The sequence below is a fragment of the Sturnus vulgaris genome, chromosome 2 (assembly GCF_052056855.1).
Source record: "Sturnus vulgaris isolate bStuVul1 chromosome 2, bStuVul1.hap1, whole genome shotgun sequence".
Lineage (NCBI taxonomy): Eukaryota > Metazoa > Chordata > Aves > Passeriformes > Sturnidae > Sturnus > Sturnus vulgaris.
The window spans coordinates 86,713,448-86,737,898 of record NC_142244.1 but is presented as its reverse complement, the minus strand read 5'-3'; the positions used below and the strand labels follow the sequence as shown (position 1 = coordinate 86,737,898).

Below are 24,451 nucleotides of genomic sequence, written 5' to 3'. Positions count from 1 at the left end.
AGAGTTTTCCTCTCCTTTTCTTTGCTGCGTCCCTAACTGGAGGGGTTGTTTATTCCCACATTCCCTGGAAAGGTGAATCTTTCATTTAAGTTCACTGGCTTATAGAATCACAGAATGGTTTGAGTTGAAAGGATGTTAAAGATCATCTACCTCCAGACTCAGGCAGGGACAAATGTTCCTCGGGACTAACCATCTCAAGTATATGTATATCAGTGCCTGCAGCCTGGGGAACAAACACAAGGAACTGGGGCTCTGCACCCAGTCAGAAATTGATGATGCCACAGGAGTAACAGAAACATGGTACAACAACTCACATGGCTACAGGATCACACTGGATGGGTACAGGCTAGAGGAAAAGGGATGAATTCCCACTGAGAACTACAAGGGCAGTGCCACGGTTTGCAGAGATGCACTTAGAAAAACAAAAGTTCACCTTTTTGTTCCAAAGGCCAGAGATGCAAAAAACCCACAAAAAAGGGTTTCTTCAGGTATGTAAACAACCAGTAAAACCAGAAGGAAAACATGGACTTGCTGTGCAACAGGAAAGGTGAATTAGTCACTAATAATACTTAAAAGACAGAAGTCCTCAACACTTTCTTCACCTCAGTCGTTGCCAGCACTGTTGGGCCTCTGGCCTTTGGAACAAAAATCCAGGATGAGGCAAACATAGACTTACCATCAGTGAAGAAGGAGTTTGTGTGGGAATTGTTACAGGAGCTCAACCCCTACAAATTGATGAGCCCTGACATTTTCCACCTGAGAAAGTTTAAGAGAGATGGCTGACATCACTATGGGTGCACTTTCCACAACCTTGGAGAACTGCGGAGATCAGGGGATATCCCAGAAGGCAGCAAGAAGGCCAATGTGACCCCCATCTAAAAGAAGATCTTAAAGGATGAACCAGGAAGTTACAGGCTCATCAGTCTTACTTCAGCCCCTGGGAAAATTATGGAACAAATCCTCCTGGGGGCCTATCACAAGTCAGATGAACCCCATGACTGGGAAAAGTGAGCAGGGATTGATTAGTGAGGATGAAGGGCAAATCACACTTGACACACCTTTTAGGACACATTCACTGGCTTGGTTGATGTGTGGCGAGTGGTGGACATTGTCTACTCAATACAAATGAACAGTGTGCTCCTGCAGCAAAGAAATCCAGCCAGATACTGGGTTACATCAAGATGGAATCACCAGCATTGATAAAAGTAGTCTTTATCCCACTTGGCACTTGTGAGGCCACACCTGGAATACCGTGTTGTTTTGGTCCCTACTGTGCAAAAATACGTGAACAGACTGCAGAGGATCTAGAGAAGGACCACAAAGAGGACCAGAGGATTGGAAGGCTCATCATGTGAGGAAAGGCTGCAAGAACTGGGTTTGTTCAGCCTTGAGAAAAGAAGTTTTATGGGAACATGTTTCAGTACATAAAGGGTGCTTACAAAGAAGATAGAGAGTCCTTTTTCAGAAGTGACCTGGAAAAGAAAAGGGGTGATGGTACTAATTATTCTTGAGAAGATTCCTGTAAGACAGAAGATAAAAAATTTTCACAGAATAATCTCACCAGGGACATGGCAGAGTCCCCAACATGGACACCTTTAAGATTCAGCTGGACAGAATGCTGAAGCGTCTTGTCTAAATTGTGCTTTTGCCAATAAAGGTTGGAATGGATGACCCTTGAGGCCCCTTCCAACCTGATAATCTAGGAAATGCTGTAAGTCAGGCCACAGGTAACAAACATCACACTGTAAAAAGATGACTGCAACGCTTTTGTTAGGATGGGAAAGCAAAGAAGGCCTAAGAAACTTCTTTTACAGTTCAATGCAACTGTATGCAACAATGCAATGTTCAGTGCAACAATGCATACAGGTTCCTTACATTAAGCATACTTCCTTTTTGCTTTTCTTGGATAGAAAACCCTGACATTTTTCTTTCCTATAAGCAAGTTATAAACTCCATGTTACAGTAGTCCATATGCTTCTGAAATGGGGCTGAAATTCAAGAATGGCAACTGAACTTGGTCAAAGACCTTGTACTGAGATTTGGGCATGACTCATTCATCTCCTCTCCTGAAAAGCTGACCACAGAATCTCTTTGATCGAGTTGGATGCCTACAGCACTTTGGTGTTAGCACAACAAAGGGCAGCAGACAACCACATGGGCACTTCTGTGCTTCTTCACTCCTTACCCTTAGGAGAAATTCAATTCAGCAGCAAAGATAAAAGAGGTTCCTTAAAGATTTTTGAGTTTTGCATCTTAAAGACTCAAAAAACCCACACTGTTTTTCACCAGCGGACAGAGAAAATTTGGAGGACCAAGCACAGGCCTGACTTCTGGAACCTTCAATGAGATAGAAGATCAAGAAAGGGGCATTTATTGCAAGAGAGCTTTAGCACTAAACAGAGGACTCTAAAGGTAAAGTATTTCAAACTATTAACATCTAACTACCAACAGTCTCACCATTACACTGAAATATCAAGTTTGTCTCATGAAAACTTAGTTCATGATCATAGTTAATATTTAATCTAGTTGGAACAGAAGTCAAATGCACACACTAAAAAAGAATGAATCCACTAATAATTTTAAAATGTTAAATTGTAAAATGCTGAATATACAATTGTATGACATCACCTACTAATAGATTTTAAAGTAAAATACTAGTGCTTTGCCACAAGTAATCTTATTCTTCTATTTTGAAAAACTAGTGCATAAACTGTGTGGTCAGGAGTGGGTCATGATCAACGTGTCCTGTGCCAATGTGTCATGACCAGGCCTTGTAAGGTGACTAAAATTTCTCAGTGATATGATGTTACATGAATGTTATCTGACTCTTCCCTTCATGTTCAGGTACTTCATGACAGCTCTCCCTTACACTTCCTCAAAATTTTTTCCCAAGTGTCCAAGAATAAATTCACCACTATGGACAACAGCAGCCTTAGAACAACTGCATAAACAAGGTGCACCTAATCTCAACAATGAACATGTTATCTGGACTTGCTCAAGTTTACTTGTGTACTTCACAAAATCTCTCTGCCAAAGCACCTATTATTGGTGGTGCAGTTTGGTCAAAAGCTCTAAGTTGCAGAAACATTTCTTAGCAGAGCTGTTTCAATGTTCATCCCATGTCTGAGCTGCATTATCATGAAAAAACACATCCTGGTTCTTAATGTGGCAGAACTTTTATTTAGAGGGAAATTATAACTTTTTGCATTTACATGGCACCAATTATATACAGTACACTTTCCATGATAAGAATTATGATGCTGTTCACAGAAAGGTATCAAATTGGAGATAAATAATGCATAAGCTAAAATATACAAACCAGGGGTGAAGGTGAAACTATTGGCCATTTTTAATTATCTATAGAAGAATTTCAAGGAATAATGTTTATTCAATGTTCAAAAACTTTTAACAAACTTCTAGTAAAGTTAATTGAAATATTTATAATACTATTCCATTGTTGCACAGTATTTCCAATATACAATCAAGAAGATGCACAGAACACAACACTTAATATGAAAAAACCTATTGCACCCACAATTTAAAGGTTTCACTGCCTTTTGGATGCTGCACTACCATATTTATATAAACATTTACAACACTTCAGTAAACACAAAGGTTCTAAATGTAGTGCAGCATTATGGGGGGCCCTTTTCAGCTCTTAAAATAAATGTTAAATGCCCATATACTGTGCCATTTATTTCAAGCTGATGGATTAAGCTGTAATCCTTAAGTCCTACTGTGAGTAGCAAACACACTTTCCCCATGTTCAGCAGATTACCATCCCTCCAACTATATAGTCTCTATTCTGAAACCTAAACTGTCCTTGGCTTCATTGTCATTTTGGCATTTTGCCTCAGTGCTTTTAACAACTATTCCTTATATTACTTTTCAATGGCCTGTTAAGTAGTCCTGTGTGGAATCTGAAGCAAAAGAATCCGCATCTTCATTATCAGAGTCGTCACTGCTGTCGTCAGCCGCCGGCTCTCCCGTCAGCGCTATGCGCGCGTAGTCATCCGTGTCAATGGACTTGCAGAAGTGAATGGCATACTTCAGTTTTTCCTCCAGGACCTGCTTACAGGAATACCTGGGCAGCTTCAGCAGAAAGAAGCACGTGTATGACTCAGGAAGGAAGTGGTCTGGAGGATTGTATTTATCCAATACCTGTTAACAAAAAAAGAAAAAAAAAAGCATTAATTTTTTTAAAATTTTGCTTCACTGTCCAAAACATAAATAACTATTTTCTAAATAATAACTGTGAATTTTTTTTTTAGGAGCTTGTTATATTTTTGATTCTGATGCTGAAGTTTCTTAAAAGAACAATGAAAAGGCCAAATCCATTTTCCCTCCGCTAAATGAATAAATAAAAACAGACATGTATGAGCTGCTCTGATTATGAATATGTGATTGGGAGCAATCTAAAAAAGATTCTGTTACTTCAGCAGACATCAAAAGATTATTTGAAAATTGTGTGGTTTTAATTTAGCTGAAATTATTAACTAAACTGAACGAAATGCTAAATAAATGCCAGAAAAAAACAGCTGTCTGACAGTGGAAAACTATCAAAATTCACAGAAACAAATGGCAGGGGAAATGAAAGCAATTGTCCACTTGTCCAAGTCAGGAGAAAATCATAGTTCTATACATTATATAACTGTCACAGACATTCAACTGTTGCACTGTTGAATCTACAATGTAAAGCTGCAGAACAGTTTAATCAAATCAGGCTTTTGTTATGTCAACACTGCTATTTCTCCACTACCAGCTTTTTAAGATGCCCCTAACTCTCCCCATCCCACACACCTTACCTGAATAACAAAGTCCCTCCCCCTAAAGTCTGCAATAGTCCTGGGCAGCCTTGTTCTGCCCCACACAAAACGCAGGAAGAGAGATCGCTCTGTGTTGGAGAAGGACTCCATCACTTCCCAGAACCACTGTATCAAGGAAGCAGTTGGTTCAATGCCTTTGTAAGTTGCTACAGATTTCAGGAGATGAAGTGGAATATCTGGGCTTCCACATACCTGAAAAATAAAATACAGTGATAGGCTACACAAGTCTAATCAACTCAATCACAGGTGATTTGTTCCCTCCCTTCCCTTAAAATAGGTGATCAGCTTTTCTATTGACAAACTGAGCATTCAGACTTTTGAAATGCCATGCATAGTCCCCTAGTACAATAATACTAAATATACATCTTCCCATCAGGCAGCAATAATGAACTTTTTTCATACTCCTGAATTTAGGACAAATATCTCCAATTTACTTTCTAGATCACTGTCATGAGATCATTGGCATGTGGGGTTTGTTTGATTTTGCTTGTTTGTTTCTTCCTGAAATAATTCATGACAGCTCAGCTACGTCAAAACAATTTTACTGACAGCAAGAGGGCAATTAAACATTTTCTGGTCTTTCCTTGAACTGATGTTTTCAACTACACAGCAAGCATTGTAAACAGCATTTAATGTGGGGTTTGTATTAGTAAAACAAATGAGTGAATAATCCCACTCCAAGTTAAATGACAGAAGTAACAAAGTAGAAATTGATACCATAGTTTCCAGTTCATATCCTGTAAAGAGTGAAAGTAGAGGAACTGGAACCACACGGGCCATCCCCTCACGAACTGCTGCAACCTGTTCATCAAATTCATGAAGCCTGTAAAGAAACATTTTCAGAGTTTCTGTGAATTTCTAGCAATTATTTACAGCAATTACTGTGTTATCAAAGCAACTTTAACCATTCTCCTCAAATGTCCAGCTATGTACAAAAGAACATTAACAAACATTTATTACAAGATACTTGACTTTCTACACTAATTCCTATTGCACAGCAAGCTCAATATGGAGGAAATACCTTCCAATGTTTTAGTTCTTTTATCTCCAGTATTATTCATGTGCTAGGCCTGGCAAAAATAAACCAGTACTCCATTTGGAAACAATATGCTCTTGGAATAAGAATGGCTGTATCTTCAAACTCTAATGTCAAACATTCTCAGCACTAGACAGAGTTGTGATATATATAAAAAAAAGGGCTGAACTAAAATAGCATGTCTGAGGGAACAGTATGTTTTTTGATTTCAAGACAGGCACAGATAAGTAACATTTTGCAGCTTCTGATGCCACACATGATTTGTGTTTGGCTTATTTTTTCTCCCTGTCCAATAATTTCTAAGATGTTTTACAGAGCCCTCCAGAGCAGAGACACATCTCTTTCAAGTTCTGCCTTCAGGCTAGTCATCACGAAAATAAACAAAGATGTCAGGACAGGTTTGGTCTTTTGCATCCACTTTTCCATATGGATTCTATTCAGGTGCTAGTTTTCCCTCTCAAGGGCTTCATATGGTTAAAAACCTGATACTTAACCTTTAAGTGTTTCTCCACAAGGCCTTTTAACTGTAAAATGCTTTAGAAATGCTCATGCCCTCTGAGGACAGCCAGAACTGGCAAGACAGCAAAAACATTTCTTCAAAGGAATATCAGCTACAAATGAAACCTCTCGCTGTACTGTGAGAAACAGGTCTAAGTGTTGGTTCATAACCACTTACAGTGGGGGGGGGAAAAAAGAAAAACTAAGGATGTAATTCATATTTGTTGGCAGACACTATAACTACGAACTAAAAAGCAAGTATTTAAGACTGTGATGATACAGTCTTGCTCAAGCACTCTCTAAAGAACAGGAATATGGTGGATCGAATAAAACAAGCCTGAAGCAGTTTCTTATCCAAATTATCTAAATTTACGTATTTCAGTAGGCACTAGGCCCACTGCTTCAGATACAAGATGCTTATGATTGTTTTTGAGATGCACTCATCTAGATTAGCTACATGGCCACATAAGCAACCAAAGGCCAGTCTTTTCAAACACAGCAGTTATTTCCCACTGATTTCTGTGCAGTGTTTGTTCTGCTTGTGGCACCCATGGTTCTGCATCAGTGTCCTACCCAAGGAAGGAACATTTTGGTTTGTACATTCCAACTTGGAGTGAGAATTCAGCTGATACTGCCCTTGACTGCAGTTGATGATATAAAAAGGTCTGAGTGCAGCAGTACTAGAGCTAAGCTCTCTTCACAAGGAACTTACTGATCAAGCCTATTACTTTAGCCCAAAGGAAGAATTAGATGCATGAGACATTTCCCTACCAGTAAAATTGGCTGCTAAAACTGCTTAGTCAGGACAAATCTAGAGGCACGCGTGCTTGTTTATTTTGCTTCCTAAAAATTAGGCTCAAGACTTTTCTCCTTGGATACAGTAAGTGCAATCAAAAAATCAACACTGTAGCCACATGAAAATATTAAAATACTTGTATATAAGAAGCTAAAGTAGCATATTATTTAAAAGCTGATATATATATTTAAAAATAAAATGCATATTCATATCAGTAAGTTCAATGATTTATTCAACAAACCTGTAGTTTATTGCCAGCCTCACATATTCTGCTCTGTTGTCCAGTGTGATATGGGTGTACTTGGAACTCAACTGAATATCTTGACCACTTGCATTAGGCACAGTGAATGGGAGGCTCATAGCTTCAAATTCTTCTGAAGTAGCTTCATTGTCTCGAATGTACATAAGCCCAGGAATAAAATCTTTATCAACCTTTGAAAGCAAGAAATCCAAGTTAAAGTCAGTTCAGTAGCTCTTTACAAAAGCATCTCTCGCATACCAAAAGCAGTGCATCATGTGTCACTGATCAAAAGCTTTGACCAATGTCCGACCACAATTCATCTAACTTGAATTCAAAGCCATAAAATTAGTTACTACTTTAAATAAAATTTCCTTACGTTGGATGTGGGAGAGTGCATATATTCTAGATTTCAATCTTTTTGGAGGGCATTTGCCAAGAAACTGTATCATAGAATAAAATTGACTTAAAGCTTAAAAGCATAATCATTCCTACCAGCACTGGTTTGGTACAAAAGGAATCCCCTCACTGACAAGTAAATGACTCAATGCTCTTATAGGAAGTACATTTCTACATGACAGTATTGAGAAGGAATTTTCTTCATAATGAAGACCTAAGTCTTACTCCACATTTACTGAGCTTGGTAAACAGAAATTGAAAGCTTGTGAGATTCAGTATGTGAGCACAAACTAGTAACAGTTTAAACTTACTTTCTTTTACTTCAAAACAGTGAAGCCACATGCCCACAAATCAGTTATCACATCTTAGCACAACAGACAGTAACAGCTACAGAAAGATGTACTGGGAAGTAGGAATTGAACCACAAAGATTGCCTAGTCAAACCCATGAGAAGATTTGAGAATGCTCTAAAATTCAAATAGATTATTTAACTACTCTTGAACACCTTAAATTTACGGTTTTAACAGTCAGTACAAATCATCCTTGTATAGTGGCTCAGCATATAAAAGGCCAGTCAAAATACAAGCACATAAAAACCAGGGAGATCAACCACTTGAGAAGTTAATGCTAGAGTCTGCTTGTCCTGCAAGCTATATCCTATCCAGGAACTTAACTTTCTCACCTCACTGAGATCAGCAATTGTTAGGTTCATTCCTGCAAGCTGTTTCCACACTGGCTCAGCCAGGTTGAGGCTCAGAGGGCTGCCAGTCCGAATAGCAATGCCCAAAAGCACACCTGTAAGTTTAAACATTGGTTACTGGTTTTGTTAGATTCCAAATTTCCTGACTACATATAAAGCACATAGAATGTCACGAAGTTGAAAAGAAATTACCAAGAAAGCGAAACATGTTCATATGCAGGAGTGACTTGGCAGCAGGATTTAATAGGAAACAATCTCTGTTTGCTCCAGATTCATCTCTTCCATTTGGTGTCACAATTAACAAAGGGGTCAGCCCATTCTGAAGTTCTTCACACATTTCTGCTATTGATTCACTATAACCTCCACCACAATCATCCACAGATTCACCTTGGAGAAGAAAAAAAGACTCAAAATTAAATATTCTCTCAAAAATAACTGAAGAATTGAAACAAACTGGGTTTCCTCTCTGGGGATAACTGAGTAAGCAAAATTTTACTAAAGGCTGTAGTGTTGTGTCCCTTCATATGAAAACCCTTGGAAGTCTGGCTCTGTATTTGGATGTTTCCAGTTCCTTGCAAAACATATTATTTAGATTACATGACATATCACAATGCCAAAAATGTACAAAATTACTTTGTGCTGTATGCTAATCACAATAACATGCAACAGAAATAGAAAAGGAATAGTATTGCTTTTTCATTTGTGGCATTTTAAATTAGGTATGTTTTATTTAGCCCATATACAATAGAGAGAATGGCTCTTCAATCTAAGATGTTTTTCACTAAAAAGCTCAGAGTCATAGGTGAATTGCAAAAAACAACCCTACCAGTAACATTAGCTAGCCAGGATTATTTGCCAATTCAGGCAGCTGAAAAATTAGGTTTAGGTTTTACAGAATGTTTGTTGTAAGTAGAAGGGCTGCCCCAGAACATGAAGAGAATTACAGACACGCTTCCATTAGTCTTGAGGGGTTTTATAAAATAATTTTAAAAGGTTTTTTACTTCCAAACATTTTAAGCACCTTCCTCTGCCCACACATACACACTGTTTTTCTGGATCCCCTTCTTCTTTCTTTCAGATTTTCCAAAGAGTAAATCCCAAGAGAACTGTAAAGTTAAGTGCAAAGTAGGAAGGGGTGGAGTGTTGAGAATTTTCTTACCAACAAACTTAACTTTCCAAACACGATGAGGAAGCAGAAGGCTATCAGGGCTAAAGGAACTCATTTTAGCACACATCTGTCCAAACACTGACTTTGTACCATCAGGTCCAGCCAGTCCTCCTTTACTCCTGGAACGTTTTACCTATTGAGTAAGCACATTATAAAAGCCACTGTAAGAACGTATTTCAACTGGCATGACTGTGCAGATAAGAAATTTTCAGTTCCCCCAACCACCAACACCTTATCTTTAATTTCCAAGCGTTCTTTGTTCATCTGTCACTAATCAGCACTATATCTGTTCATCTTTAAAGGAAAATGGAAAGACCGAGGGATAGCAAAGATGAAGTCTGATGACAAAGACGCCTCTTGTTTCTAAAGAAGCAGCAGATGACTTGGCTAATTCAGTTTTTCTGATTTCAGTCCATTTAGTTAATTCATCCTATCTCTACTCATAGATTCAATTGACAAATATGGGTATGTTATTCACATGAGACAGATTGCTCAGTGCTGTTGGCCAGAAAACTGAGTATGTGTTATTTTTATATTCATTAATAGTAATGATTAAATATGCATCTATGACACTTACTAGGAGCCTCTAAAAATGAGTAAATACTATCAAAATACATATGTATATAGATAAATAATGTGTTCTTAGGCACCTACAGAAAAAGTGTACTTTAATATTTGATGGAGATTCCTAAGATTGGCATGCAAGCAAATTCCCATGGATTTTGCTGCAAGAGATGCACACAAAGAGGGTAAGAATACAAAAAGTATTTTGCCAGAATAGAGAGAAAAGAAATGGAAAGTGAACAGAGAGCTGAAGAAACACAAGGTGGGTTTTTTTCCCCTACTTGGTATTCTGCAATTTATCTTTTTAACCTGTCCTGACTGCAAATGGACTCTTACATGCACACAGATCACCAATATCCCTGAGACTGTTCATTCAGAAATAGCCAAAACTTATCCCACAGTATTTAGTCACATTACGAGCTACAGTGAATCTCAAAATCCAGTTGTTCTCACGCTGTGTATTTCTGATGGCTCTGGATAAAACAACTACCAGATTTCTTTCAGGTTTTTAATGAAAGGCTGAGACACCCAGATCCTCTTCACCTGCAAGACGTTCTCTTATCAACACAAGCTGCTTTTAATTCAATAGATTTCTGAGAAATTTGTATTCCCAAGAAGTTTTAAATTGAGAAACTTTGTACTAGTCTTAAGCAGCTTGAAAAATACTGGCCATTCTATGAGACTCTCTTCAACCCAAAAGAATTCTCTCCCAGAAGCTGAGAGAAATCTAATACACAAAGGCATGTACTCAGACACTAACAAAAAAGGGTTACAAAAAGATGACAGCTTCTAAGTTGAAATCAGCTAAGAAAGAGAAATATGTACAGTTAAGACAGATCTATGAAGAAAACAAACACAATTCAAAGATATGCCGCAAAATCACCAGAAGTAGTAGAGAAGTATCACTGTAAATTTCTAAAAAGCACAGACACAGTTCTCACTTGTACCCTGAGTTTCAGTCTTCTACACTCAAATTTAAATGCTACAGAATAAATAAGAGTATAAAATGATGAAGAATAAAGACTATTGTACACAAGCAGACAAAAAAGACTTAGCCTGATCAGTGTAAGAAAAGGAAGGCTATCATGAAATGAGTGTTCTTTAAAAGTACATTTGATAAAGGAGAAGACAACCAGGAAGGAGGCATGTCATTTAATTTGAAAGAAAAATCATTAATTTATTCATATGCTGTACCTACTTTAAGATCAGATAATTTTCACTCATCATATTAGTGAGATTCCTATAACCCACATTTCATAAGGAGTCCTTATAAGGAGGAAGAAACTAGTCAAAGTGGTACTTCATACATCCATATACATCACATTCCTCCCTTGAGTGTAATGAATATTAAACCAGGAGATTCTTTGCCATATTACATTCATGAAAGTAGACATGCTGTGCAAAGATGTGTTTGAACAGCATTATAAAAGTATCTATTTATAGGTCAAAATACGCTGTCCATTTGACACTGCATGAACTACACCACAACTTAAACACTAGGAAAATCTCATTTGCAAGTAAGAAGGTCAGTAAGTAAACCTGAGCACTGAAAGCCTGTCTAGTCATTTAACTGATAGCTCACTTCTGGCTTAATTTTTGACAGTTTATATTACACCTTTCCAGAACAGGGCCCAGGTGCTGTTTCAGAACATTCTACTGAATGACTATACTCAAGAAGTAGTATTGATAAACCTGAATGCAATTTGGTTTCTTCTACCCTATGCAGCCCTTCAACAGCATCCCATACCGTTTCTGTGCACCCAAGCTTGCCTTCATGCTACAGCTCAAAGCATAAAATATCTACACTCCATTTTATGCTATGGGAACACCAGGCTGGTGAACACCAGGGCCAGTACAGCCATCACACTGTTTTTCACATACCCCGAGCAGAAAAATACACAGAAAACTACCATGTCCCACCATTACAAGGCTCCCAACAGAAAAGACCCAGGGCCAAGAAGTATGTAAAGTTAATGTGATCTACTCTAAAGGAATCTGGTCCCCGTAACACTGGACCCCAGGACAAGGGAGTGTTGTTTTGCTTGGGTTTACACTGCTGTTATATTCAGTTCTGGTATTTCCAAAGAAACCACTGAACAGCAAGAGATGCCGAGGAAGTATTGTAAAAGACAAGTTAATACCTGGAAAACAAGCTTAAATTAAAAACTCATCTGTTTTTTTTACACTAAGGAAGATGAAGTGAACTGACTGCACCATAAAATCTATAAACTGCAAGAAAAGTCTTCTGAAAGCCAAGGGGTCTTAAGTCCAGCTGCACTTTACCTTACAACAGCAATTAAGATGAAAATTTTTAATACTGACATTTAGCTTCTTTCAGACTACATAACTGAAGATTCAAGGCTGTTTTAAATATTACACAGGATCAAACAGCTTCAGAATCCACATTTTCATTCTGAGCAAAAGCTAACTCAAGAAGTTGTAAGCCATATTTGGTACTGGGTAATCAAGGCCACATAATGAACATGACCTTTTTTAGTCTTCACTTGGCTAAACTGACTGTTAGTTACACCAATATTTTATTTCCCCCAGAAGCTATGAAGAAGGGAAGCTGCCAGTTCTTTTCTAGGGTTCAAGACAGATCTAAATAACAAATCTCAAAAACTAGAGAAAGCCTATATCAATTAATGAAGGAGGATACTAGAAAATTATCCCAAAACCTACTCATCACTAGTCTCCTGCTTAGAATACCAGCAATATTTATTGAACTTTCTGAATTCACACACTTAAAAAGAAATTTTAAAATGTCTAGTACTCTCTTCAGCTTCCCAAATAATACAGTTGAACTCAGTAAGTAAAAACTTAGTGATTCTATGACTCTAATAAACTAGAACAACAGAGTCACACATTAGCACAAGTAATTATAAATGTCCACAGAAAATTGCCAAGAAGTAGAAACAGGGTCCAGCCAAAACAAGATGTATTTCTCTTCACTAACAGAAAATAAGAAGTTAAAATTTTCACTATTTCCCCACTCTAATCTCATGAATGGAAATGGTTTTGCAATATTAAGGGAAAAAAAAAATAGAACCCACCACAACAGGAAAGAAATGCATGAGGACTCTAAGATCAGGCTGCAGTCCATTTAAATGAAAACAGTGTTTTACTATTCTGTGTTACAGAAGAATCTATGGAAAAAAGGCATATCTGGCCTAAGGCACAACATTACATTGTCTAACATCAGTGATAATGAAAAAAGCCTTTTTGTATCAAAGACTTCTGCAATCAATATGACTACATGTGATGACCAGCAAAGGACAAGTGTTTATCATCCTGAATTTTAATTATATTCAAGAACTTTCTTTCCTTGCCTTTTTTTTCTTACCCTTTTTTTCTTTTTTCACCCTTCATTCAGCTGAGCATTTGGAAAGGTAAGAAAAGCCATCTCTTAAGAGAGCTCTCTTAAGAGAGCCTACTCTCTTAAACTATCTAATGTAGTGAGTTCTGTAAAGGCAGTCCTTTATCAAGCAGGACATACTTTGCTCCTTCAGAGTCTAAATATTCACTCAACATTTCAACAAGTGTCACCCTCTCCCCAGACATCTGCAGTATGGATAAAAACTGAAAAGAATACAAGCAGCCCTGAAACTGCATTCACTTCTTTATTGTTTGATTCTTTGATAAAAATTCAACTCTTTAGCATTCAGGTACCTAACAGCTGGAACAAAGAAAAGGCTTTGACCAACACAGCACTGGGGGCTAAACACACACAGAGTGACTCAGAATTTCAGCTGAAGATACCTGTATCCTGTTCAGCTCCACGACTGGCCCATGCTGACGATCTCTCACCATAGTAGCTTGCACAACTTTTCTGAAAGCTGCCTCCTAAAAAAAACCCCAAAACAAACAGATAATGGCAAAACTGAAAGCAAGTAAGAACACTGCACATATTTTGCAGATAAACACATAGTTTAACCCAGGAAATAAAAAAGCACCCAAACACGAAGGTGCAAGATGTAAGTCAACGATCCTATTATTTGTGCTAATATGTTTCATGTCTGAAACAGTGGGGTTACTAAAAAAGTAAAGAAGAAAGTCCCATTTGTATCACTTAAAACCATGGCTTGAAAGGTTGCAAGGTTGCACTGCACGCAGATACAATTATTAAGCAACCAACGTACTGCTGAGTACAACTATAAATTTGTTTATACCAGAAAAAGGTAAGTATATAGAGGACAATTAACATCAGAGAATGACAATCAAAGAAGCCAAAGAAGAGATCATTTTGCTATGGAAAGCAATAAATAAACAAACAATATTTTTAAAAGCAAATTCAAGTATCTGAGGCTCCCTCCCTAAATATTTGGATATAATTTTACAGTCAATTTCAAGCAAGATTAAGCAGATTTTGAAGTCTTTAGAATCTCTGAAGGTAAGCTGGATTTAAATGCCTAGATATGAATACAGCACCACAACCTCTGATACCTCGTGAATGTTTCTGATGTATTTATGCCTAATATCCCATTTTATCTTATATCTGAAGCCTTTCTGTAACTATTCTGCAGACTCAAGTAAATTAGGTTGAATGTGCCACCTGCACACACATTCTAATATGTAACATCACATATGTAAGGACTTACAATTAATAGCATGAACAAATAAAAGTCTCATGAATGCAACAGCAAGGACTTCCTTTCTAGTTTAGGTTTTGATGACTTCCCCTGGTCTGTGAAGCATGTACACAGCTTGGTTGTTCCACTACACAATTTTACTGGAGTATAGAGAAAGAGAACCTGAGACAACAGATACTAAGAAGTTTGGTTACAGGCCATGTTGTTTTATTTAAGGACACAGAAGAGCACTGCGGGGGGAAACTAAATCAATTCTCTTTTCAAAGATAACTCCCAGCAGATTCTGTCTGTTTGTATAATGTTTTCTTCTTCAGTTAGACAAATTACTGTGACAGTGAGAAAATTCAGACCCAACGCTGATGATTATACTGAAGACAAATCATGTTTTTATGGTTTATCATATCTGAAGTTTTGAATAAGTGTTGCAACTTTGAAGCATTACAGTTATCTACATTTTCTTATGACTGACTTAACTACAAAAACCCCCTTTCACTACCACTTCAGATTGAACTGCTAGGTATTCTATTTTCACTTTTAGCTCCATCTAAAACAACTTTGTACCTGCACAGAGCTTTGCATTAACTAGTATATCACCTGACCTTGATAACTGAAATACAAACAGGCGTGAATGATCATTGCTATCTTACATTTTTTCCAGGATATCATCCACTTAATACTCTAGAACTCAGCTATACTACGAAGTGTAACTGTGTAAATTTATTTTCAAGATCAACACACAAAAGCACTATGATGAAGAACTGAGAAAAGCAGAAAGAACACAAAGAAGGAAGTTTGCATCATCAGATTGCAAATATCTGACACACAACTTATAGAACAAATTGAGATAAACAGTTCTTTTTTCTTCAGAAACAACTTCAGCAGCACTTCTCTTGTTATGGTTACAAATCTCTGCCTTAGAAACATTTTGACAAAATACCTTTCCCTGTGATATCAGTATTCCCCGTAATGTGTCAAACCCAACGGAGGGTCCCTGGCCAGTTTCATCAAGTCTTCCTTCAAGATCAAACATTGGAATGCAAGGACAGAAGAGTTCTGAAATGTGATGCAGGAGCAGAAGCCTGTTTCTTAATGAAATTATGGGAATTTCCTGCAGATGATTGTACTCCATAGGAACCTATGATAAAGCAATAATATCCAAATGTAAATTAGAATTATTATACACTTTATTGTATTCAGCAGAACAACAATCTTTAGATTTGCAGGTAAACTTGTATTAGAAATTCAGATATTTGCTTATTCATACAGTCAAAACTTCATACATGGAGTTCAGTTGTTTATAAAAAGATACTAATAGTATCCATCTGAACTAAGTATTATGTGATAGCTAGAATACAAGTGCTGTTCCATATTTTATAATTTATCCATAAACAAATACATTTTACATCCTGTCATCACTATTTCCAGGCATAGCTGAAATACAGAATATTCAAAAAACAAGTCTTCTCAATACAAAGCAAGCAACAAAGAACTCCCCTGCAAGGCGTAACATTTTCATAGCTGCAAGGCAGAATTAAAATCCTGCCAATTTTCAAACTGAGTTACTGTTCTACATTTGGATTAAAAACTGAATGAAGAGGCTTTTTCGGCTCAGAAAAACGGAATCTTTTGGAAATGCAGGAGTAAAACAAAGTAACTGGCTCTAACTTAAAGTCAAATCAAAGCACACGGAGCTTATGCAGGGATTTGGAAAGGAAATACATGTACTGAAAGGTCAGCGATAAAGCACACTAAGTATGTTCAAAATCTGAATTCAATAAGCCAAAAACATTACCTGTGTAGGCAGCTTGCCAGCATTAGCAGGTTTACTGGTTGACCAAGCTAAAGTATGTGCTGAGCCACAGGCTACTCTGTTGATCTTTTTTCCCTGAAGTGCTGCAACCAGGCGTGGTCTTTGGATGGCATTAGTTGTTCCATCTCCAAGCTGCCCTTCATCATTGTCTCCCCATGTATACACTTCCCCTAAACCAATAAAAATAATTTATTATCCTAAGGCTAATATACAGTCTTTTTGCCTTTTTATAATATTATCAATTATTTAACCAGATAAGGCTGTAAACAAGATTTCTGTGATTGATGGCCATCCTGAAATCCACTGCCTAGTGCAGATAAATCTTAATTGACACAGTCAGGTCCACAGTCTCTATAGAGCAGCTAGCATAAGATGCATTTCTTTCCTCATAGTTTGTATAACTAAAGTACTGCTTCAGAATACAATGTAATGGTAGAGCACCATACTCTGTAACAGAACATCAGGAACAGCCTGCATTTGACAGTTCCATAGCAAAAGCAAAGCCAATATGAAAATAAAAATTAAAAGGCTTAATATTTTGTATAAGACAAAAATCCTATAATAAGCTGTATTACTACACAAGACATTAAAATAGGTGCTTGCTGTTGCTTGTTGTTAAAGTAACAACCTCATTTCTGAGTATTCATTTTCTGCAGCTATATTCATTACTCACATTCGTTTTCAGCATGCATATTTCATTAGCATCTATGAAATACTCAGTTATTGTGCAGACTTGTTAATTGTGGGAGTGAATCTGCTACAAAGAACATTCACAATCTCAACCTGCTATGTAAGAAGCAATATTGCTTGTGCAGTGCTTCATTTAGCAAATTTAGCAAACGCTTCAACAAACTCACAAGACCCTACAAATAAAAAAAAGCCAAGTCCATTCAATGCTACTGCTTGACCATTCTGTAATCACCTTTAGAGCACTATATTTTTCTTTGGTGCTTATGCAACTTGAATTCTTAATTTTCATTTAGTTTTATGTGATCACTTTAAATCAATGGCATGCTTGATGCTCATGAAATATGCAACATCTGCAAATACAAAATATGTCCAGAGAACCAGCATTTTTAGCAAGGACAACCTACTAACAGTTGACTAAAAGATAATGTTTCAATTTTTTCAAATTCAGTCCTAAGAACAAGGTAAATTATTTGATTTTCATACCATCTTCAGTGCAGCAAACACAGTGCAAAGACCCCGTAGCAATTGCAATAACTTTCTTTCCTTGCAGTCCCTGCACTTGTCGTGGTCTTCTAACATGGTCATCAGATCCATGGCCTAAGCGATGATAATCTCCCTTGCCCCTGCACAGAGAAGTCAACTTTTAAAAACTGTGTTTTAATTGTGGAAAAAATGAAATTATACGCTCTGTCTGACATTTGACCTGGAGATGGACTTTTAAAGTCCAATATCAAAATGTTCTCCAAACATTCAACATGAATCATCACTAGTTTGTATGGATGTGATTCTGCTGACTCAGTACAGATTCTTACACCTCCAACACAATGTTCCTACTTAGTCTGGGTAGCTCCTTTTATCACTTTTCCAGAGGGTGGTCTTTATTTTTAACTCTTAAAGGAGTCAAGTATTAGAAGCACTGCAAAAACAGTGTATTTACTGACCTTAGAGAACTGTATAGAACTTTATACAGTTTAAGGATACCTAAATGTTATACAAACAAGGCTGCTGAGGGAAGTTGGGATGGTATTTTGCTAAGTCTTCTTAAACGTTTCAGTCTAGCAGTTTAAACTACAAAATTTGGAATGGTGTAAGGAAGATTAAAACAACGACTTCTAAAATCTAATTCTCAGACTACAGCCACAAGGTAGACACAATTTTGATAATACATGAGAATGTTATTTATGCTATCACCTTCTGCCCTGCCTGACACTTCATGCTTGTAATTCTACTGACCTCCTTGGAAGTTCTGCATCTTGCAGTGGACAGTGTCTGGAATGACAACCCTGTGCTTAGGTTTCCAAGACAAAATACTTGGATTTTTCATTCATAGCACTAGAAAATGCACCCCCAAGTGGGAGATTTTATTACCAATCAAAACTCAGGAACTCAAAACAATTTTGAAAGAGAAGATCAAAACAGTGAAGGAAGTCTAACACTGATATATATTACAGACAAAGTGACATCTAACACTGCCAAAATAACAAATACAGAATACTTACCATGTATACACAGCTCCAGACTTGGTAAGGGCCACAGAAAATTGTGATCCACATTCTACTTTAACCACTCCAAGGCCTGTAAGGGAATCAATCTAGAAAAATAATATCAAAAGAAAATTAAAGGAGTTAATTAAGGAGACTGTAGAGTGAACTGTCTTAAGTAAAATATAACATGCTACTGTAAATATGTATATTTACAAATTAAAATGTTAATGTATATGATTTAAAAGTATGTTTTGGCCCTAGTTACTCTGCAATAGCCCAGAGTAGAAATGAGAAGGCTTTGCCTACTAACACTCATAATCATCCTTCGCTTGTATGACATGGATGTGATTCTGCTGACATAATAGAAATATTTCTATCTCCAGCAGACCCTTCCTATTTATTCTGTGTAGGACCTTATACTGCTTTACCATCAGCCCTATGGGACCGACTGATGAAACATAAATAAGCTATTTTCACATTATGTTACATCATGCTGGAAACGTTTGGAAACAGAATGGGGATACCTATATCCAAGTAATTAAGTGTGATTCTGGATTTAGGACCTAAAACCCACTGTGCATAGGTACAAATAGTGACAGAGACATTTCTCAAATACAAGCAACATTCACCTTCATAACAAATGGTAGAATTTAATGGCTACGTGGATTTTATCCATAACGTGTGAAGAAATTCCAAGTCAACCATGCACTCACAGAAAGGGTTTAATATAAAGTAAGATTACTTCTCAGTGAATTGATACCCCTTTCTGGACTGACCTTATGACAATTGTAAATTCATTAATATAAGAAAACATGAAGATTTCTTGGCAAAGCCTAATGTTTTGATAGGAATCAAAATTGAAATGAGAAGTATTATTTAAACCAGCAGTGTTTTCCAAAAAAATCTTCAAGTGCAACTTTAACAGTCAGCACAAGTTTAAATTCTTGGTATTGTAGCCTACAAAGTTCATTCTTAACAACCACCAGAAGAATCCTGATATTCCAGGATGGATGAAAGTTCGCACATATTGACAAATCTGTCTTCAGCATTCTCCACGAACATCATAGTTTCTAGAGAGATGAAAAAATTACTAGAAATACCTTCATTGGCACTTTACAGCCATCACTGCCTCCTCTCCCAAGTTTTCCATAATCTCCATCACCCCAGGACCAGACTGTATCATCATCAGTGAGGCACAGTGTCTGTGCATCTCCACTGCCACAGGCTATATCAATCACACGGTAACCCTGGAGAGCTTCCACCTGGAATGAAATCACCCATGTTTGTCCACTGTAAAAGACTCAGTTATTTAGTTTCACAAAAGATGACAAACTCAGCTTGGAGAGGTGATGACTGGAACTACAAGTCTGAAACAGCACAGGGACAAGGAAATTAAGGCAACTCTAAGAGCTTTGCTCTTTTCAAACAGCAAAATGAAAACCAACAATGTTGGGGTTTTTTTTAATTGGTGAACTAGTTGAATTTTTTTACCTCAATGTCAGGGAAAACAATACAAAATATCTAAGGTTATTCTGTTGAAATAACTTCAGGCACTCTGGGGAAAAAAGTGTTATTTTCAAATAGTCTTTTACTAGTTTACAATTTTTGAGCACTTGCATCATAACCTGAATTTAGTTGACATCTTTTGAAATGATGCCACCTAGTGATGAAGTATGGGATTTGGAATCACAAAGTAAAAGGTTGGTGACCCACATACATCACATCCTTCCTATCCTTGCCACTACTTGAAATAGATTCCAGGTGGCACAATCCATCATTCAAAGCAACATCAAACTTCACGTATTTCCTTACATTTTCTTTAAATTTCTAAAATAAACTCCTTGTAAGCTGTTTTGTAGCAAAAGTTCGCAGTTGCTCTTTCATTTCATCCTTTCAATCACGGCAGCATGTTCATTTCTCACAAATACATGCCACTGTTTTGCCCTTTCATTCTTTGTATGCAGAAAGGCAAAAATGTTAATAAATCAGAATATATTAACTGGGCTAAGACCACTGAGTACTCCAAAGGTTTCTTACCAGTTTAGGTTTTAGCTGGTCCTCACTATCTCCATGGCCAAGGCGTCCATACCGTCCCTTTCCCCAAGTGAAAAGGTCTCCTGCAGCTGTAATGCAAGCGCTGTGTGCTCCCCCAGCAGCAATGTCCACCACTTCTATGCCTCTCAGAGACTCAATCACACGAGGGCGATCACAAGGGCTGAAAAGGAAACATCTGTCTGGACAAAACTTCTGGGACAGACCATTCACATTCACCAGTGTATTCAGAGTTCTCTTTTAAAATGACAATGAGGACACCTAAAATCACCGAGTATTTGCTTTGCTCCAATTTAATATCCTAAGGTTTTATTTTTGACTAGAAAAATTCATTAATACACAGCAACTATGGTAAGGATCCGTTAATAGTTTTCTTAAAATAACATTTTCAAGTGTTACTTGCCTTCGGTTTCCATGACCAAGTTTGCCATCTTCTGCTTCACCCCAAGAATAAACTTCTCCTTCAAAAGACAATGCCAAACAGTGCTTTCCTCCTGAGTTCACTGCAACTTTCTTTATGAACACGTGTTGAATGGATTCCAGTAAAGTTGGAGTAGAAACTGACTCTGTTCCTCCAATTCCAAGCCTACCACCTGCTCCATATCCAGTGGCATACAGCTTTAAAGTAAAGAATAAAATTTAGTTTTGTTTGCCTCACAGAGAACATTCCCTAGAAATTATTTTTAGCAAAGTATTCTTAATGTATACATGTCAGAATGTAGTTCAAGGAAAGTCTAGAAAAACCCAGTTTCTTACAGGCTTCTTATTTTCTCTCTTTTGGAAAATAAGGAAATAATTTGAAATATTTCACAAAAAACTTAGGGAAAATGTAGCTACATTCAAGTCAGTAAGAACTCTCACGGGACTTAATGGATTTAGTGTGAAATACTAAAGCTTATTTTGTAAAACTATCAAGAGACCATAGCTTTGCTTGATAGCATTACAAAATCATCTATTGCCTGTAGTGCTCCTTCCAAGCAGCAGTATTCTAGTTTTCTTTCTTTCTTTCTTCTGTAGAATATACACACCTAAACAGTTGCTTCTTTCTCTTCCATCCCATAAATACAGTTTTGATTACTGATTTTCACTCTTTTTGTCTCCCTGAAAATAACTTCTTTCAACAGAATGATGTCAAGAAATGCCACTAATCTGACCTTTACCCTTCTGTGAATTATTAACAAGGATGATACTGACCCCAAGGAATCATTACAGTACCTCACTAGATGAATGTAACTGTTACAAAAAGCTCTAGCTAAAATTCTCCATCACATCCTTAACAGTTGCCATCTGTATAAAAATAAAAACTTTTCAAATTCATGAACTGATTTTTTCTCCTATACCTTACATTAAACTTCTGCACTGAGATAACCTTTTCACTCAGGATTTGAGCATCTGGAAATCAGATCCTGCAATATCTAAATTACATTTAGTTAACTGTGAGCAATCTCTCATTACACCTGCCCCCTGTTAGAGAGAAATAATCACCCCTGTTTTAGGGAGCTCTGTGAGCATGCTGCTTGTACCCAACTTTGTTTGACAAAATCTGATCACATTCTTGTATAGAGAACTCAAATATGTTTCTTGTTTCAGCCATTTAATGCAATAGTAACTGCAGTCCTAGAAAGTACTGGTGGAGTTGGTACAGTTCAGATTCTTTAAAAAAAAATGTTACTACTACCAATAATAATGAACCTGTGCTATGCACACTGTTTTTCATTTAGCCAAACCCATTCTGACTGAGGGTGAAATATTTCAAGAGAGTCAAACAAACAATCATTTGTTGTATCCTTACTTTCCCATCAGCAGTCACTGCAAACAGAGTCTGTTCACCACCAATTAACTGCACTGGTCTAAGGGTGGCAAGAGCTTCACATGGAGTTGGGACTTTGACCTTTGCTCCTTCAATTCCACCAAGTTGTCCTCTGTGATTATGACCCCAACCATAAATAGTTCCACTGCCTCCAGCTGAAAGTGTCCAATCATCAGGTCGCCTGCAGGAAATGCAAAACAAACAAAACCTTAAAAGAGCTTTTTAAAAGTCACAAAAAATGCAGTTTATCACGGTACAACAACAAGACCATACCAATAACAGTTGAAAGAATTTACCTATTCATCCACTGGACAAGCTGCTCATCCTGTTCTCTCTTAAAGACATCATGGCACTCATGAAGAACATCCATATTTTCATTATCTGCCATTAATTCTCGGATTTTCTTTGCCACCTGTAAAATTTTTTGCATTAAACAACATTATTCAAATTTTATATTACTCCTATCACAGTTGGCATAAAATAATTCAAACTCAGTGTATCTTTTACATGAGACACTTTCACATGTTCCATTAACCATTTGAAGTATTCCTGCAGTACCTCATCAAGGAAAAGGCGAGGTAGGGGTGTCCTTTTATCAAGAGCCACAGCAACTCTGGATGCCATGCAGTATCTCCTGAACCAGGCCCATTTGTGTGTCTCTGCACAGCAAGGGAGAGTGTCCAACTCCAGATCACAAGCAAGAGCCACAAGCACCTTCAGATAATAAAAAAAAAATATTTTAGAGAGGTATCAAAAATATGCAATAAAAATCAGTATGCATAGACCAGTAGGGCCTGAGCAGTCTCAAAGACATGTAAAGTCACTAAGAGCCATCTTCATTACCCTCATGGATGGGGTAACATCAAGTGTAGCCCCATCATCTCACATGGATAGGTATCTAATTTCCTCTTTCAATCCAGAAATTTTCATAACCTCCCTGTGAAAAACATTCCCAGATTAATTACCTTTTCCACTTCACATCCCATGTGCTTAACATTTTACCTTCCATTTCTAAAGTCTCCTTTCTACAGTTCAATGAATTTTCAATTGACTCAGTTTAACTCAATTTCAAATCAATGATTCAGGTTAATATTGTGAACAACATATTACTTCCCCCTTATATATACTTTTAAGATTTCCTCTCTGTTAAGATAGGTACACCCTCTTAGTTTCACTTTTATACTACAAAGGAGGCTTTTCACCTTTTATTCTTCTTGCTCTTCTCTAGACATCCTCAGCTTGTTTATTTTTACTTTGAAGTACAGGATCCATTTAACACATTGTCATTTTTTCCAACTGGATGTTGGAAAAACCTTCAGAGTACTAGACTAACTAAATAGAAATACACAACACTCCTATTAGGAAAACTCAAAATCACTTGTCAAAAAGTGTGCTTACAAGACGTTTTCCTGAGTTTCTCTGCCTAGCTAGGTACTCTATTTTTCATTTGTATATTTGATTCTCCTTTTAGAACTAGTATTCTGATTTTGTCAGGAAATAATACTGATACAGGACTAAGTGAGCTTAGTATATCTGAAAAAAACCCCAAAACTATTTTAATGTGTTCCTTACTGATTGTACAGCATTACCTTAAAGAAAGGGCTGTGGAGCAGCTGTTTGCCACCTCTCACAATGGGGTCTTCATAGTCAAACTGTCGCTGCAAAGCTTCTGGAAGACCTTTAACCAAAGCAGCTAAAGCACTCCCTGTGAAACTCTAGAGACACCACACAACTAGAGAGTTAGTCATTGTGCATGCATTACAGAAAGTACATTATTTAGATGACTGTGAC

At 37.2% G+C, this 24,451-nt stretch overlaps 1 protein-coding gene across 2 annotated transcripts in view; it reads right to left on the bottom strand.

Moving 5' to 3' along the window:
- Positions 1 to 3,157: 3,157 nt before the first annotated feature.
- Positions 3,158 to 24,451, bottom strand: part of HERC2 (HECT and RLD domain containing E3 ubiquitin protein ligase 2) — a 102,526-nt gene continuing 81,232 nt past the window's right edge. For both annotated transcript variants that reach the window (XM_014892520.2, XM_014892527.2), the window contains exons 75-93: positions 24,250 to 24,375; positions 23,219 to 23,374; positions 22,957 to 23,072; positions 22,643 to 22,841; positions 21,254 to 21,468; positions 20,836 to 21,013; positions 19,899 to 20,060; positions 18,814 to 18,905; positions 17,798 to 17,937; positions 16,607 to 16,794; positions 15,752 to 15,949; positions 13,985 to 14,068; positions 9,653 to 9,794; positions 8,686 to 8,880; positions 8,476 to 8,588; positions 7,398 to 7,588; positions 5,544 to 5,649; positions 4,806 to 5,018; positions 3,158 to 4,161 (exon numbers count right to left, since the gene is read on the bottom strand). In XM_014892520.2, coding sequence (XP_014748006.2) covers positions 3,889 to 4,161; positions 4,806 to 5,018; positions 5,544 to 5,649; positions 7,398 to 7,588; positions 8,476 to 8,588; positions 8,686 to 8,880; positions 9,653 to 9,794; positions 13,985 to 14,068; positions 15,752 to 15,949; positions 16,607 to 16,794; positions 17,798 to 17,937; positions 18,814 to 18,905; positions 19,899 to 20,060; positions 20,836 to 21,013; positions 21,254 to 21,468; positions 22,643 to 22,841; positions 22,957 to 23,072; positions 23,219 to 23,374; positions 24,250 to 24,375 — 3,087 coding nt within the window. In that variant the 3' untranslated portion in view covers positions 3,158 to 3,888. The remainder of the gene's footprint in view (positions 4,162 to 4,805; positions 5,019 to 5,543; positions 5,650 to 7,397; positions 7,589 to 8,475; positions 8,589 to 8,685; positions 8,881 to 9,652; positions 9,795 to 13,984; positions 14,069 to 15,751; positions 15,950 to 16,606; positions 16,795 to 17,797; positions 17,938 to 18,813; positions 18,906 to 19,898; positions 20,061 to 20,835; positions 21,014 to 21,253; positions 21,469 to 22,642; positions 22,842 to 22,956; positions 23,073 to 23,218; positions 23,375 to 24,249; positions 24,376 to 24,451) is intronic.